We start from the raw sequence: 17232 nt of genomic DNA on the forward strand, positions 1-17232 counted from the left end.
TCTCCTGGAAAGGAAAAGCATGCTGTAGAGTTCCATTTTTCTAATATCCAAGTATGTGGTAAAGCTATGTAGGCCTATTTGGGTTTTGACCAAACGAACTTTGAATTTCCACGAGATGTGAATCGTCAAATTTTCCTTCTATGAAATATTGAGGCTTATTCTTTATTTCCTTGAAATGCAGAGGCCTAGGCCTAAACTTGCTTTCCACATGTAGGCCTAGATGGTTAAACTTATCCTCTGTTAGGTACAAGGGATAAATTTTCCTTTCGTGGGACGTCATTATTGTCATCTTCATCTTTGTTCTCCGTAAAGCGCAAGAAGTTAAACTTCATCTCATCGCAGATTAGTCCCCTATCGTATTCTCACATCGTGATTGACCGACACCTTCTCATGGCTTATTTGTGTAAACATAACAATAACAATCATCTAATTTCTACAGTAAACATACAGGAACTTTGTCTAACTCTGCTTTGCAACCGTCTTCTGGTCTTTGCTTTGCTGTGGCTCGCTTCGCTTGCAAATGAACATTATCTCATTGCTCCTCTGTTCCGGCAAGCAATACATGGATGTGCTGTGCACAACATCTGCACGAGTCACTATTAAAGCATCATAATTACCTATAATTACTGAATACTAGTTCTTTATTATCTGTTTTATTATCATCACTTTTATGTTTACATGAATAGGCTGTGAGAAGGTGACATCCAATTCCGATAAGACGTGGCGACGGACAATTACAACGCTATGATACAAGAGGTTTCTAGTCTGCGATAAGGCCTTTCCACATGTGGCTGATGGTATGATGTTCTTTCTATGGGTACATTAATATTTAAACTGCAAACAAAGTAACGTACAGGACAGATTTTGATTAGCGGTTAAACTTAACAAGCGAGTTTCACTCTTAGTGCTAATAAAGAGCCTTGTGGAACTCACGCTAAAGCAATTTGAAACCCACGCGTTATATATCAAACAATGGCGGCTAAACATTCACTCAAATAAAAATATAAATTCTGCAAATATATATTCACAATCAATGGGTTGTTCAACCAGACAACTAAGAAATAATCTTTAATAATTACATTTCAATGAACAATAAAAACATCAAGTAGAAAGATAAAATATATTTCCGGGTAAAAATCAAATGCCGATCACAGTGTATCATCACAATAATGTCATTTGGTAACTTATCCTATCATTACATCTCCGTAACTTTTTCTGTCGTCACGTTCCGAATCACGTCTTGATTAAATGCCTTCTATATCTCTTGCACAAATTTTTATCAGTGCAATAACAAGAAAATAACAAGGCTAACAATAACAAAGATATTTTTTCGCTAGTTAAAATCTTCTTTGCGGCAGCCTTCGGGTAAAGGATAGTCGAAGACGATGGCCCGGTTCACAGGCTGGTACTTGACGTCGCAAGTGGATGCGTTTATGTACGTCGTGGTCCCGTCGTAAGAGATGCCGTGACCTGCAAATGGAAAACGAGAAGATACAGTTTTGAAATACTAAAAATGAATAGTGAAAAGTACAGTTTCTGTACACATAGCTCTGATGCTGGACTTAAAATTAACAGTTACTGTACAAGTGTTGGGTGGTCAGTTTGGCAATAATACTACAAGTCACGAGTGAGGTGGTTTGCTCATGGAGAGATAATGGGAGAGAAGGAAAAATATAACAATTAAATGGCCAGATAACTAAGAAACACTAGTGTCGGCAAGACTTAGTTGACCCGGTGCTCATAAGAATGCAAAAGGTGTTGGAGATGATGATTTTAGGAAGATATATGACAGAGGATAAGCAAGTTTTTCTATTTACAATTTTAGGTCATCAACTATATCCAAAATTTCCATTTTAAGGAGAGAAGTATGATTATTCAAACTTCAAGAAGCATAGACCTACCTTCGTGTATATGTCCGAATATGTGATATTTCGGCTTAACTCTCGATTGGACGGTTTTCAAAAGGTCCACGCATCCAGACCGCTTGTTCCTATGCGAAAGGTCACAGCGACCCAGCGGGGGCCCGTGAGTCATCAGAACATCGACGTCGTTGGGTATGGCCGCCCATTTCTTGCGCAGAGGCGACCCGCGTTCCACATTGAAGGCCATGATGTGATAAATAGGAGTCCTGCAAAAAAAAGGGCTTACAGTATATTCAACAACAACAACACTGCTTGACAATTGCCTCAGATATATCAATTCATATCTGTGGTTTGGTCAGTTTTCATCACCCCGCTGGCCAGTGCAAATTGGTGATGGTGAGGGACTTTAATCTGATCACTCACAGCAAATCAACATAGTATGTGTGGCCCTGACTAGTACAGCTTTACTGATCCTCGCGATACGCAAACCATTTCAACACGTTAAGGTATCTCCACTCAGAGAGGGCCTTCTGGAAGTGTGAATGTTACAGAAACTGCCTCGTCAAAGATCTGGCAGCGATTTGAGCCATCCGGAAGCGTTATAATCAACAATCTAATCATTCTACAGAACCACAAATAATAGTCCAGGGATTAATATAGTTCTTTTTCCTACATTCTTCCAAGATAGAAGTTCAAAATTATAAAATCCTTTCTGTACTCCTTATACAAATTTGTCATTACTGAAATTTTCAGATCGTTTAGGTAAAGTTTCGAAAAGTTTTCAGTTTTCAATTGTACAGTAAACCGTCAACAAATCTATACAGCATATTTTGGATATACCGATCAAGCAACAACACATGATAGATCGCTATAAAAACGGCAAGTTCGAAGACTGCCCAGATCAGACCAGATGTACTGCACATTTGTTATCAATTAAATTGTTTTTATGACAGGTGTTGTGTTCACTTGTTCAAAAAGGTATGACACAACAATTACCCACAACAACATACAGTCAGTGATGCTAAATAATAAACAATTTTTTTGGGCTCAAGCCATGTCGTCCTGATGGAAGTTCCTTAAAGTAGCTTCCTAAGGGATATATGTCCATCAGGACGACATGGCCATCTCACCCAAAAATAGATTTTTCGCTTCGCTCAAAATCCGTTATCTGATACAATGAGCTTATTTGACCTTTCTCTCTCTCAATGACATCCTATAGTGAAGATCTTACTCTTACAAGTATACACAGAATCTATGCATCTAGCTTTCTGCAGAGATATTTTTAATCAAAGGGTACTTAATAGTATTTATCAATGTTTTTTAATCTATTTTGCATTTACCTTCAGTACAACTGAACTTCGTGTTTGCGTGAAATAATGATCGACTTACCAAGGACAGCCGTACAATTTTATGCCGAAAACTGAAGTGCCCGATCCCTGTAGATACGCGGTAGCGTTTGTCAGCACTTCGTCCGGGCTAGCAACCTTGGTGACAGCTGATGCCTCCCAGTCCAAGAGCAACTCGTGGTTACCAGCTATGACGATTTTGTAGCGGTGAGGCAGCGTACCTGAGGTGATACAGTAAGCAGAGCATTATTACTTATGGTACACAATACAAATAACCCTGAGTGACTTTGTGGCTTTGCTTAGCCACTGGAATTTCAATGGACACCAATAGTCCATTCTTTTAGCGAGTCATATTTGCACCGACTCGCAACGGTACCCTTTTAGCTCGGAAAAATTTCCTGGTCGCTGATTGGTTAGAATTATCTTGTCCAGCCAATCAGCGGTCCGGAAACTTTTCCGAGCTAAAAGGGCACCGCTGCGAGTCGGTCCAAATATGACTCGCTAAAAGAAATGGACTATAGCAGACCCTGCTTAAACTCAAAGATCCTAGTTTTCTTACAGAAGCATCCTATGAGTTTAACGTTATAACAGATACCCTAACATGATACAATGTGAAGAATTAATACAGGCTACTTGCAGATTCCTTTATGTTGCCTTAATTTTTTCTCACCAGGTAATGCCACTTTTTCTCACTTGTTCAATTTAGTGTATGTCTCATTTAAGAAAAAATGTATAGTGACTTCTACATATGAATGGCTAGGTGTAAACTGTGCTGAACTGACTAGTTGATTCTTCTGTGAGTCACTTCTAAGAGTTCTTAGGTGCTGCATTTAACTTAGATGGAAACTAAGTAACATAGCTCCTCACATATTGTACAGGGCAGTAGTCGCTGTACAGCGAACACCTAGCCTTAAGTTTTACTTCATTTGCTTGAGGATATAGTCAAGACAGCTGTCCTTGTCTTCCTAATTCATTATATACTATTCTACTGCCAATGATGTCTTGTCAAATCTATTTGCCGTATTCTTATCTACTAAATTACTTTATTCCCTTTTCTATGGAAATTCTAGTTTAAAGGTCTCTATGCAATGCTATTTTCATTTTCCAGGTTACATAAGCTTTAAGATATTCCTCTTTGAAATAGGTGGTTCCAGATAAGTTCCAGGCCTAGAAAGTGTAAGTTGACAGCTGTACACTCATCCCATTTGGCTCACAGCACCATCTGAAGGTCGGGGCAATGAAACTTGGGCACTTAAGAGGAAAGAGGATGGACTGTTTGAAAGTACCAAGATGAGGATGGTGAAATGGATTGCTGGAATATCACAACAGGGAAGGAGGGAGAGTCAAGATACAAGAAGAATGTTTGGTAAATGTAATGTAAAATATAAGGATAGGAAAGTTCGTCTGAGTTATTATGGCCATGTTATAAGGGAGAAAGTGGAACCAATCAAGAGAGCTATGAACATGCCAGTGATGGGTAGAAGAAGTGTGGAGAAAGTGGAACCAACCAAGAGAGCTATAAACATGCCAGTGATGGGGAGGAGTTTGGAGTGTCAGTGGATAGATGGATGTTCGAAGAAGAAGAAGAAGAAGATGATGATGAAGACCATCTTACCTAGCCATTCGTTGAACTTCTGTGCCTCTTCCACTGTCCCCTTTCTTGTGAAGTCCCCAGCATGGAGGAAAACGTCTCCGGGAGGCACCGAGTGTTTTAGCTCATCTGTTTTGGAGTGGGTGTCACTCATGCACACGAACCTAACCTGTAATAAGAAATTTTTGTAGAGCTTTTGAAAAATTCACCCTAAAAAATAGAATCTATAACTAGCAGGGCACTTGGCAGAGCATAGACTTCCGCCGCGGCAGCTTATTTCTCGACCTTTTGCTCGACCTTGACCTTTAACCTTATCATGTATTAATTGGCAGAGCATAGACTTCCGCCGCGGCAGCTTATTTGTCGACTTTGACCTTTGACCTTATCATGTATTAATTGGCGAGGATTTTCATACACTCAAATATGAAGCAAGTTTGAAGTCTCTGTGATAACGATGTCCTCACTTATGACTGATTACGTGAATTGGACATTTTGCTTGACTGTGACCTTGACCTTCCAAAATTTAATCCTTTCCAGCTTTTTACATAACAGTTAATCCCTGCAAGTTTCATTACTCTTCGATTAAAATTATGGCCAGGACGCTGTTCACAAACAAACACACATACACACAAACAGGGGGTAAAACATAACCTCCTTCCAACTTTGCTGGCAGATGTAATAATAGAAATTTTTGAATATTCAACTAGACTCCTGGCTTGCCTAGCAATGGCATGACAGTAGATTTATCCCTGCCTGGGACTGTGAGTTTAAGTTATTTACTGGGGAGTATACTGCAGTGGTTAGGCACCAAAGTGGGGAGTTTGGGCTTGCCCAGCTGACGTTCTGGTGAGTGTCTCTTCAGACGATACAGGAACTGAAACCAGAAACTTTTAACCTTTAATCCTACAGATCAAAATCAAACCAAAGGTTTCGAAAGGGTACACCCCTGCAAGAATTTAAAAAAAAAGCTACATGGAAAATTATGTAGTGCTTTCAGTGCTTCTCCCATGGTGTACTGCAGGCATTTCTTAATCTCTGATACTCATTGACCAATTTGAAACCTTTAGACATCAGTGTATAAACCCTTGAACAGGGTGTGAGGACTACAGTCTCACACTGAAAAATAAAAAACAGTTAAAAAATACTCCAGGATACAAAGATATAGAGAGCATATTTATGCCATTTTAACTTATTTTTGTGTGAACACTATTTTTTATTTTACTCACAATTCCTCTAATTTGTATATAGCAATCATCTGATGATCTGTCTGTATAGATTCCTTCATATCTTTGGTGCTGCTTCACAGAAGGAATTCATCATCTGTCAAAGCTTGCTTTTCAAATCATTGGACTTCTCTGGTCTTTCTTACTTGTTCAAGACAATTATCTTTATAATCTGAATTATAAAAAACTATCTTTTTTATTATTCATATTTTCTATCCATCTATTCTACCTAAACAGTCACAGAAGGAATTCATCTTTTGTCTTAGCTTGCTTTTCAAATCATTGGACTTCTCTGGTCTTTCTTACTTGTTCAAGACAATTATCTTTATAATGTGAAAAGAAAAAACTATCTTTTTTATCATTCATATTTTCTATCCATGTATTCTACCTAAACAGTCACAGAAGGAATTCATCTTTTGTCTAAGCTCGCTTTTCAAATCATTGGACTTCTCTGGTCTTTCTTACTTGTTCAAGACAATTATCTTTATAATGTGAATTATAAAAAACTATCTTTTTTATCATTCATATTTTCTATCCATCTATTCTACCTAAACAGTCACAGAAGGAATTCATCTTTTGTCAAAGCTTGCTTTTCAAATCATTGGACTTTTCTGGTCTTAAAGTCTTGGTACTGCTTCACAGAATGAATTCATCTTCTGTCTAAGCTTGCTTTTCAAACCATTGGCATTTTATGGTCTTACAATCTTGTTCAAGACAATTATCTTTATAATCTGAATTATAAAAAAACTATAAATTTTATTATCTATATTTTCTATCCATCTGTTCTACCTAAACAGACCCTTGACTGTAAAAATTACCCCAATTAAGAAATATCTCTATCCTCAACCCACAGTCCAGAGCTGTACAGAGCTATACAGAGATCTCCTTTCATACCGCCAATTCAATCTAAGCAAATTAACCTTGTCCCTGCCTCGCTCCAAAAGGACCACCCCGTATCCACACCTGCATTGCACAACACGTGGAAATGGCAAGGACTTCGCAGCATGCGACGAGAAGGATGCGTAGGATATTCCTCATAAAAATCAATTATCTCCAACGCCTTGACACAGAGGTGGAATGTAGGTCACAGCACCGAATTAGGTTTTTGAGCTTCTCTTATTATTATTATTATTATTACAATCCAAGCTACAACCCTAGTTGGAAAAGCCAGATGCTATAAGCCCAGGGGCTCCAACAGGGAAAAATAGCCCAGTGAGGAAAGGAAATAAATAAATGAAGAGAACGTAGGTCACAGCACCGAATTGGGTTTTTGAGCTTCTCTTATTATTATTATTATTATTATTATTATTATTATTATTATTATTACAATCCAAGCTGCAACCCTAGTTGGAAAAGCAAGATGCTATAAGCCCAGGGGCTCCAACAGGGAAAAATAGCCCAGTGAGGAAAGGAAATAAATAAAGGAAGAGAACAAATTAACAATAAATCATTCTAAAATAAGTTTAGACTTTTTAGATGATAATAATGATGATGATATCACTATTAATAATGATACTACAACAGAGGCAACATAATTTAAGGTTTTTCTTTACGATGATAATTATAAAAAGGTCATTATTCTGACCTTAACAGGAGGACATTGGCCGAAATTAGCTAGTTAAGGATACTAACTAAAAATGGCTGAACATATAATTGACCTTATCATCATTATTGATAATGATGCTATAACAGAGGCAACATAATTTAAGGGTTTTCTATACAATGATCATTATAAAAAGGTCATTATTCCGACCTTGACAGGAGGATATTGCCCGAAATTAGCTAGTTAAGGATACTAACTAAAAATTGCTCAACATATCATTGACCTTATCTAAGAAAAGATATTATCTGATGATAACTCATTACAATAAAACAATGATCATTATAAAAAGGTCATTATTCTGACCTTAACAGCAGGACATTGACAGAAATGAACTAGTTAAGGATGCTAACTAAAAATTGCTCACCGTATTACTGATCTTATCTAAGGAAAGATATTATCTGACGATAACTCATTGCAATGATATTGTAGACTGTTCATCAAAGTTGACCTTATGTGGTTAACTAAACTGACCTTATCTGAAAACTAAACATCAGATGAATCTTACCCAAAGACTGGCCATTAAAACATATCAGTGTGATCAAGTTGACCTTAGTTGAAAACAAGATATGAAATTAATCTTACCCAGAGGCAGTTCCTTACAACTGACCTTACTTTTACAACTGGCCATTTCTTTACAACCAACATAATCTTTTTAAATTACCTTCACTTTAAAACTAAGTTTATATTTACTAATGACCTTAACTTTGCAATGACCTTATCTCTTCAACTGACATTATCTCTGCAACTGGCCTTAGCTTTACACCTAACCTTGACTTTAACTAACCTTATATTCACAACCGACCTTATCTTTACAGCTGACCTTATCTTTATAACTAACCTTATCTTTACAACCAACCTTAGCTTTGCAACTGACCTAATCTTTAACACCAACCTTGTCTTCATAACTGACCTTATCTTAACAACTGACCTTATCTTCACAACTAACCTTATCTTTATAACTGACCTAATCTTTACAACCATCCTTATTTTTACAACCTACCTTATCTTCACAACTGACCTTATCTTCACAAATGACCTTATCTTTACAACTAACTTCATCTTTACAATAGACCTTAGCTTCGCAGTTGACCTAATCTTTATGGCCAGCCTTATCATAACAGTTGACCTTATCTTTAAAACAGACCTTCTCTTTACAACTGACTTTATCTTTAAAACAGACTATATCTTTACAACCAACCTTAACTTCACAACCGACCTTATCATTACAAACAACCTTATCATTACAACCGACCTTATCTTCACACCTAACCTTATCTTTATAACTGACCTATTCTTTACAACCATCCTTATTTTTACGATCTACTTTATCTTCACTACCGAACTTATCTTCACAACCGATCTTATCTTCACAAGTGACCTTATCTTTACAACCAACCTCATCTTTACAACAGACCTTAGCTTCGCAGTTGACCTAATCTTTATGGCCAGCCTTATCTTCACAGCTGACCTTATCTTTACAATAGACTTTATCTTTACAATCAACCTTAACTTCACAACTGACCTTATCTTTACAACCGACGTTATCATTATAACCTATCTTATCTTCACAACCAACCTTATCTTTACAACCGACCTTATCTTCACAACTGACCTTACCATTGCAACTGACCCTATCATTACAACTGACCTTATCTTCGCAACCTACCTTATCTTTACAACAGACCTTAACTTCACAACCAACCTTATATTTACAACTGACCTCATCTTCACAACTGACCTTACCATTGCAACTAACCTTATCATTACAACTGACCTTATCTTTACAACCGACCTAATCATCACAATTGACTTTATCATTACACCTTATCTTCACAACTAACCTTATTATTACGACTGACCTTATCTTCGCAACTGACCTTATCAGACGTAATGGGCATCTTCTTGTAGTTAGGCGGGTCAACATCCACCAATATCTGTCGACCTTTGATTGCCTCCCAGGCTTCGTCCGGTTGGCAGCTCATGTCCTCGACGTCCAGCGCGCTCAGGTCGTTGTCCAGAAGCTCACCTGTCGTCATGTTTACTTGTTTGTTTGTTTCCCTGCAACTGAGGGAGACGCGTCAATCGACAGTTGGAGTTTAAAGTATGCTAATAATTAAAGGTAGAATTCCATATGAATAACTGGAAATATTAAAAATTAGAATAGAAATTATGATTCAAAGATATTAAATAATCTAAGAGATTTAGATATATTTAAGGGGAAATATTTAAATATAATTTAATAATTGAACAGTTTATAGAAATAATAGGGAAAACGGAAGCATGTAAAAAATCGAAAGTCTGTTTTTACGGTAAAGATGATTGGTGCAGAGTGCGTAAGAGGGTTCGACTTAATGCTGAGAAGCCTTTCGTGTAAGTGTTCGAAGCAGCTAGCTAATATCATTCTTGGCTCGTCACCCATCCAAATAGCGACCAGCCGCAATGCTGCATCGGTACGCCTAGCAAACGTGAGCCGAGCAGTGCCAAAATCACTCATAGTGCACATATTTTTACTACGAACACCCGGGATCGATTCCACGCGTGGGAAATTGTTATTTTATAATCTAGAAGGTGAATTGTGTATCTGGTAGTTGGTTAAAAAGGATGTATGGCAAGCAACTGCATCCCAAAGATGATTTGCATATGTGAAGGATTTAAAAACAGATAGGCCTACCTATTTGAAGGGAACATAGGCCTATTCTTGTGCGCTTGGACTGTGAAATGAGAACGCGTATGTCTGCTAAAACCTATACATCCTTCTAAATAATAATAATAATAATAATAATAATAATAATAATAATAATAATAATAATAATAATAATAATAATAAAAGTGCTTACTCTAAACTTAGTGATTTCAAAATAACCTTGAAGACAAACCGTTCTTCTACGACAAACGTCCCAGACAGACAAAGCCAGTATGACAAACTGCCTTGGAAAAAGACAGACATCAATCAAACGGTTTGAAAGAACTCGTGAATCAATCCATCAATTTACCTGGCGTTTGAAAGGAACGATAATCTCCGTATTCTAGAGAGGAGTCCAAAAGAAGAAGATGTTTTAGTTCCGGCCATATTTGTTTTTCAAAACGATCTGCGGGAGAAGTTGAATTTTGCGGTAGTGAGTCTCATATTTTCAGTGGAGAGAGTTGGAAGGAGGTTATGTTATGTTATGTTTTAAGCCTTGTTTGTGTTTTTGTTTGTGTGTGCTTGATTGAGTTTGTGTCTGTTTGTGTTTGTGAACAGCTTCCTGACCACAATTTTAATCGTAGAGTAATGAAACTTGCAGGGATTAACTGTTATTTAAAAAGCTAGAAATTATTAAATTTTGGAAGGTCAAGGTCACAGTTCAAGGTTAAAGTTCAAGGTCAAATGTGTGTTTGTTTGTGAACAGCATCCTGACCACAATTTTAATGTTAACGTAATGAAACTTGCAGGGATTAACTCTAATTTAAAAAAGCTGGAAATTATTAAATTTTGGAAGGTTAAGGTCAAAGTTCAAGGTCAAATGTGTTTGTTTGTGAACAGCATCCTGACCACAATTTTAATCTTAACGTAATGAAACTTGCAGGGATTAACTCTTATGTAAAAAACTGGAAATCATAAAATTTTGGAAGGTCAAGGTCAAAGTTCAAGGTCAAATGTGTGTTTGTTTGTGAACAGCTTCCTGACCACAATTTTAATCTTATCGCAATGAAACTTGCAGGGATTAACTGTTATTTAAAAGGCTAGAAATTATTAAATTTTGGAAGGTCAAGGTCAAAGTTCAAGGTTAAAGTTCAAGGTCAAATGTGTGTTTGTTTGTGAACAGCTTCCTGGCAACAATTTTAATCATAATGAAACTTGCAGGGATTAACAGTTATTTAAAAAGCTAGACATCATTAAATTTTGGAAGGTCAAGGTCAAAGTTCAAGGTTAAAGTTCAAGGTCAAATGTGTTTGTTTGTGAACAGCATCCTGACCACAATTTTAATCTTAAAGTAATGAAACTTTCAGGGGTTAACTGTTATTTAAAAAGCTGGACATCATTAAATTTTGGAAGGTCAAGGTCAAAGTTCAAGGTCAAATGTGTTTGTTTGTGAACAGCTTCCTGACCCCAATTTTAATCGTAGAGTAATAAAACTTACGCGGATTAACTGTTATTTAATAAGCTAGAAATTATTAAATTTTGGAAGGTCAAGGTCAAAGTTCAAGGTCAAATGTGTTTGTTTGTGAACAGCTTCCTGGCAACAATTTTAATCATAATGAAACTTGCAGGGATTAACTGTTATATAAAAAAGCTAGATATTATCAAATTTTGGAAGGTCATTGTCAAAGTTCAAGGTCAAATTTAAAGGGCAAAGTTCAAGGTCAAGCAAAATGTTCAGTTCACGTAATCAGCCATATGCTTGGACATCATCCACAATTTTAATCTTGACGTAATGAAACTAGCAGGGATTAACTGTGATTTAAAAAAGCTGGAAATTATCAAATTTTGGAAGGTCAAGGTTCAAGGTCAATGGTCAAGGTCAAAGGTCAAGGTCACAGTCAAGCAAAAACGTCCAATTCGCGTAGTCAGCTATAAGTTTGCATATCGTTATCATAGACTTAAAACTTGGTTCATATCTGAGTGTATGAAAATCCACGCCAACTAATACATATTAAGGTCAAATGTCAAGGTCGAGTTCAAGGTCAAGGTCAAGCAAAAGGTCAAATTTCAGTCATAAACCATACGGCCGCAATTTTAATTGTAAAGTAATTAAACGTTCAGGGATTTTAAACTGATGTAAAGTGCTGGAAATGGTTAAGTTTTGGAAGGTCAAAGGTCAAGGTCACGAACGAACAAAACGTCATCTAAAACGTTGAGAAATAAGCTGCCCTGGCGGAGGTCTGCGCTCTACTGAGCCCCCTACTAGTTGTTATTATATTTTGATGTTGGTGTATAGGTCTATTTTATGTATTATGAATTATTAATTAATGTTTTAGAATTTGTTATTATAATTGGTTGGATTTATCCATATAATTTTATTGGTAAAGAAACATTATATACACACACAAGGCTTGTATGTGTAGGCCTATATGTGTGTTTATAAACAAAATATACTGTATTTAAATAAATATAAAGAATATTGATAAGCCTAATTATAAATGAAAACAATAAAGTTTATTACAATTATCATAAACCAAAAAACATGAGATATTATGGCAAAAAAAATAATAAACAAAAAACAGAGAGAAATTACAGTCATTTTAAATAATTCTACCAACCAGTAATAGGTCACAGTAAGTCTAGACTAAACCGGTAACAACCCAGTGACCTTACAAACGTGACAGAAGAGCTGCATCACTTAAAATTAATCCAGTATATGCATTTAATCTTGCTATTAATTATTCAATTATAAAATCAATATTTACATAAACAAAAATATTTTTAAGTTATAAATTCCTACAACTGATATCATTTCATAATCTTTTGATTATTATTATTATTATTAGCCAAGCTACAACCCTAGTTGGAAAAGAGAGATGCTATAAGGCCCAAGGGCTCCAATAGGGAAAAGTAGCCCAGTGAGGAAAGGAAATAAGGAAATAAATAAATAATGAAAAACTCCAAATCGATATCTAAGTTCAACGATATCAGATGATGATATTTATAATTAAAAAAACAAATTAAATTAATAATTTCTATTTTTTATTTTATTATTCTAGGAAAATAATTATAGGAAAGAGAAAATATGTACTGTATAGTACGTTTCATAATCTCACGTAATTCACATTCCTTTTAACATTGCGCAAACGAGCGATTCCTGGAATCGACGTGTGAAAGAAATTACCAGATTGCGCATGGGGATTAAATGGAGAATTTTACATTTTTTTTTTTATATTTTAGTACGAAACAGTGTTTTAATGAAACAGTGTTTTAATGAAACAGTTCTTTAATGAGAGTGTTTTAATGAAGCAGTGTTTTAGTGACAGTGTTTTAATGGAAGTGTTTTAATGAAGCAGGGTTTTAATGACAGTGTTTTAATGGAAGTGTTTTAATGAAGCAGTGTTTTACTGAAGCAGTGTTTTAATGAAACAGTTCTTTAATGACAGTGTTTTAATGAAACATTGTTTTAATGAAGCAGTGTTTTAATGAAACAATGTTTTAATGAAACATTGTTTTAATAGAAGTGTTTTAATGAAACAGTGTTTTGATAAAACAGTATTTTAATGCAACAGTGTTTTAATGAAACAGTGTATTAATGAAGTAGTGTTTTAATGAAACAGTATCTTACTGAAACAGTGTTTGAATGAAAGTTTCAATAAAACATTGTTTTACCGAAGCAGCATCTTAGTGAAACATTGTTTCAATGAAAGTGTTTAATGAAAGTTTCTTCTAATGAAACAGTGTTTCACTGAAAGTGTTTAAATGAAACGGTGTTTCAATGAAACAGTTTTTCAATAGAACAGTGTTTCAATTAAACATTGTTTTAATGAAAGTTTTTTTTTAATGAAACAGTGCTCTAATGAAACAGTGTTTCAATAAAATCATTGTTTTAATGAGAACAAGGTTAAATAAATACACACACCATTGCGTGAAATTTAACTATATTCTATAAATAATCTTAATTTGTCTGTTATTTCTGTATTTCCAAACTTTAATAATAATAATAATAATAATAATAATAATAATAATAATAATAATAATAATAATAATAATAATAATAATAATAATAATAATAATAATCAGCCTTGTAGGCCCACACTTATACCTTACCAGTCATTATTCTATCCACCTAAGTTTAAAATAAAGAAGACTTAGAAATAACACCAAGAAGAAGAAGGGAATAGAATATAATATATACATATTATACACATATACATGGTGTAATACATGGTGTAACTCCTATAGAGTGTATAAATAATTTCATTATGTATACAGATGTTATAGGAGAAACATTTTGACATTAAATTAAATTAACATATATATAACGGTCCTTTGAATGTAATATTAATGAGAGAGAGAGAGAGAGAGAGAGAGAGAGAGAGAGAGAGAGAGAGAGAGAGAGAGAGAGAGAGAGAGAGAGAGAGAGAGAGAGAGAGAGTTTATATGGAAACATTTTAATGTTGAACTCATTTAATATCTATGGAACAGTCTTTGAATGTAATAATAAATGAGAGAGAGAGAGAGAGAGAGAGAGAGAGAGAGAGAGAGAGAGAGAGAGAGAGAGAGAGAGAGAGAGAGAGAGAGAGAGAGAGAGAGAGAGAGAGAAACATTTTAATGTTGAACTCATTTAATATCTATAGAACGGCCTTTGAATGTAATATCAAATGAGAGAGAGAGAGAGAGAGAGAGAGAGAGAGAGAGAGAGAGAGAGAGAGAGAGAGAGAGAGAGAGAGAGAGAGAGAGAGAGAGAGAGAAACATTTTAATGTTGAACTCATTTAATATCTATAGAACGGCCTTTGAATGTAATATCAAATGAGAGAGAGAGAGAGAGAGAGAGAGAGAGAGAGAGAGAGAGAGAGAGAGAGAGAGAGAGAGAGAGAGAGAGAGAGAGAGAGAGAGCTATGTGGCTATAAGCCCTACGCAATAGGTGACATTTCCAATATATAAAAATCACTTAACATTTTGGAGTCGTGGAGTATAGCTTATGTTATGGCCCAAGCAGAAATCAATAAACCGAACAGTGTAGCTCTCCTGTGTATCTATGCAACGAGAAATGCAATTGCATTCTTTCTGCATTGCAAAATAGGACACTTGCAACACCTAGGGGTATACTGTATACAAATAGGGTACACACACACACACACACTGCAGGAAATAAAATATATTGCACAACGGTTGCAAAAATCATGATACACATTTCTTCGCAGAGGTTTACTCACTTTATATATAGATCTGTGTGTTGTATTCAGTGTAGCCGAGTAACACAGGGTTATAATTGTGTATTTACACTTCGAAATGCGGGTATATCTATCGGCATGTGTAGAGAAAAGTAATTTAGTATACACGTCCTTACACTATCACGTCTAAACGCTGACTGACGATGGCGCTTTGCGGCCCTGTGTTTAGTATTTACTGCGATGCCAAAATGAGTTGCCAGTTTGCCGGTTTATTGCAGGAAATTAGTTGCCAATTTTGCCGGTTTTTGCAAGAAATGAGTTGCTATTTTGCCGGTTTTTTGTAATAAATCAGTTGCCATGCAGATATTATAATTATCTTGAGTGAGATATAACTAATTATGGCAATACATTGTTATTTATTTTGACAAAAGGATTTAGTTGCCAATTTGCCAGATTTTTGCAATAATTGAATGGCCATGCAGATATTATAATTATTTTGAGTGAGATATAAGTAATTATGGCAAGAAATTGTTATTTATTTTGCTAAAAGGATATAAAATTTCTTAATTTTATCCATCAATTATGACAAAAAATGTTTTTTTTTATTTTGCCAATTTGCCGGATTTTGCAATAAATGAGTTGCCATGTAGATGTTATAATCATTTTGTGTGAGATATAACTAATTATGGCAATAAATTGTTATTTATTTTGACAAAAGGATATCAAAATTCTTAATTTTATCCATCAATTATGACAAATGTTATTTTTTATTTTGCCAATTTGCCGGATTTTGCAATAAATGAGTTGCCATGCAGATATCATAATTCTTTTGAGTGATATATAACTAATTATGGTAATAAATTGTTATTTATTTTGACAAAAGGATGTCAAAACATTGATTTTAATACATAAATTATGAGGACAAATGGTTTTTAATTAGCCAGAGCTGTGATAAAAATTTAAATTTTGTTTCTATATTTTATTTTAGTATTGTGAATCCATAGTATTTTTTAAAATGTGTTATAGACATTTTTCATATATCAAAATACAATAATATTAACCAAAAAAAACTTAGTGCTATTATATATATATATATATATATATATATATATATATATATATATATATATATATATATATATATATATATATATATATATATATGTGTGTGTGTGTGTGTGTGTGTGTGTGTGTACATCATCAATAAATACAACCATTTCTATTCCAATGCAGGACAAAGTCCTTAGATAAGGTATATAGTAGGTTGGCCAGGGCACCAGCCGCCCGTTGAGATACTACCGCTAGAGAGTTATGGGTTCTTTGACTGGCCAGCCAGCATTACGTTGGATCTTTCTCTCTGGTTACGGTTCTTTCCCTTTGCCTACACAGACACCGAATAGTCTGGTCTATTCTTTATAGATTCTCCTCTGTCCTCATACACCTGACAACACTGAGATTACTAAACAATTCTTCTTCCCCTAAGGGGTTAACTACTGCACTGTAATTGTTCAGTGGCCACTTTCCTCTTGATAAGGGTAGAAGAGACTCTTAAGCTATGGTAAGCAGCTCTTCTAGGAGAGGGACACTCCAAAATCAAACCACTGTTCTCTAATCTTGGGCAGTGCCATAACCTCTGTACCATGGTCTTCCGCTGTCTTGGGTTAGAGTTCTCTTGCTTGAGGGTACACTCGGGCACACTGTTCTATCTAGTTTCTCTTCCTCTGGTTTTGTTAAGTTTTTATAGTTTATATAGGAAATATTTATTTCAATGTTTTTACAGTTCTTAAAATATTTTGTTTTTCCTTG

At 35.2% G+C, this 17232-nt stretch overlaps 1 protein-coding gene across 2 annotated transcripts; it reads right to left on the bottom strand.

Moving 5' to 3' along the window:
* Nucleotides 1-1106: 1106 nt before the first annotated feature.
* On the bottom strand, nt 1107-15621 carry LOC137625749 (metallophosphoesterase MPPED2). 2 transcript variants are annotated; one of them, XM_068356643.1, is made up of 7 exons: nt 15469-15621; nt 10619-10714; nt 9503-9689; nt 4824-4968; nt 3252-3429; nt 1902-2128; nt 1107-1470 (listed from the first exon to the last, which is right to left on the bottom strand). In XM_068356643.1, the coding sequence occupies exons 2-7, from the start codon at nt 10693-10695 to the stop codon at nt 1334-1336; spliced, it is 951 nt and encodes a 316-aa protein (XP_068212744.1). In that variant the 5' UTR covers nt 10696-10714; nt 15469-15621; the 3' UTR covers nt 1107-1333. The 2 variants fall into 2 exon arrangements, with proteins under 2 accessions (XP_068212744.1, XP_068212745.1); XM_068356644.1 differs by lacking the exon at nt 10619-10714.
* Between the last annotated feature and the right edge of the window lie 1611 nt (nt 15622-17232).

The sequence above is a fragment of the Palaemon carinicauda genome, chromosome 32 (assembly GCF_036898095.1).
Source record: "Palaemon carinicauda isolate YSFRI2023 chromosome 32, ASM3689809v2, whole genome shotgun sequence".
Taxonomy (NCBI): Eukaryota; Metazoa; Arthropoda; class Malacostraca; order Decapoda; family Palaemonidae; genus Palaemon; species Palaemon carinicauda.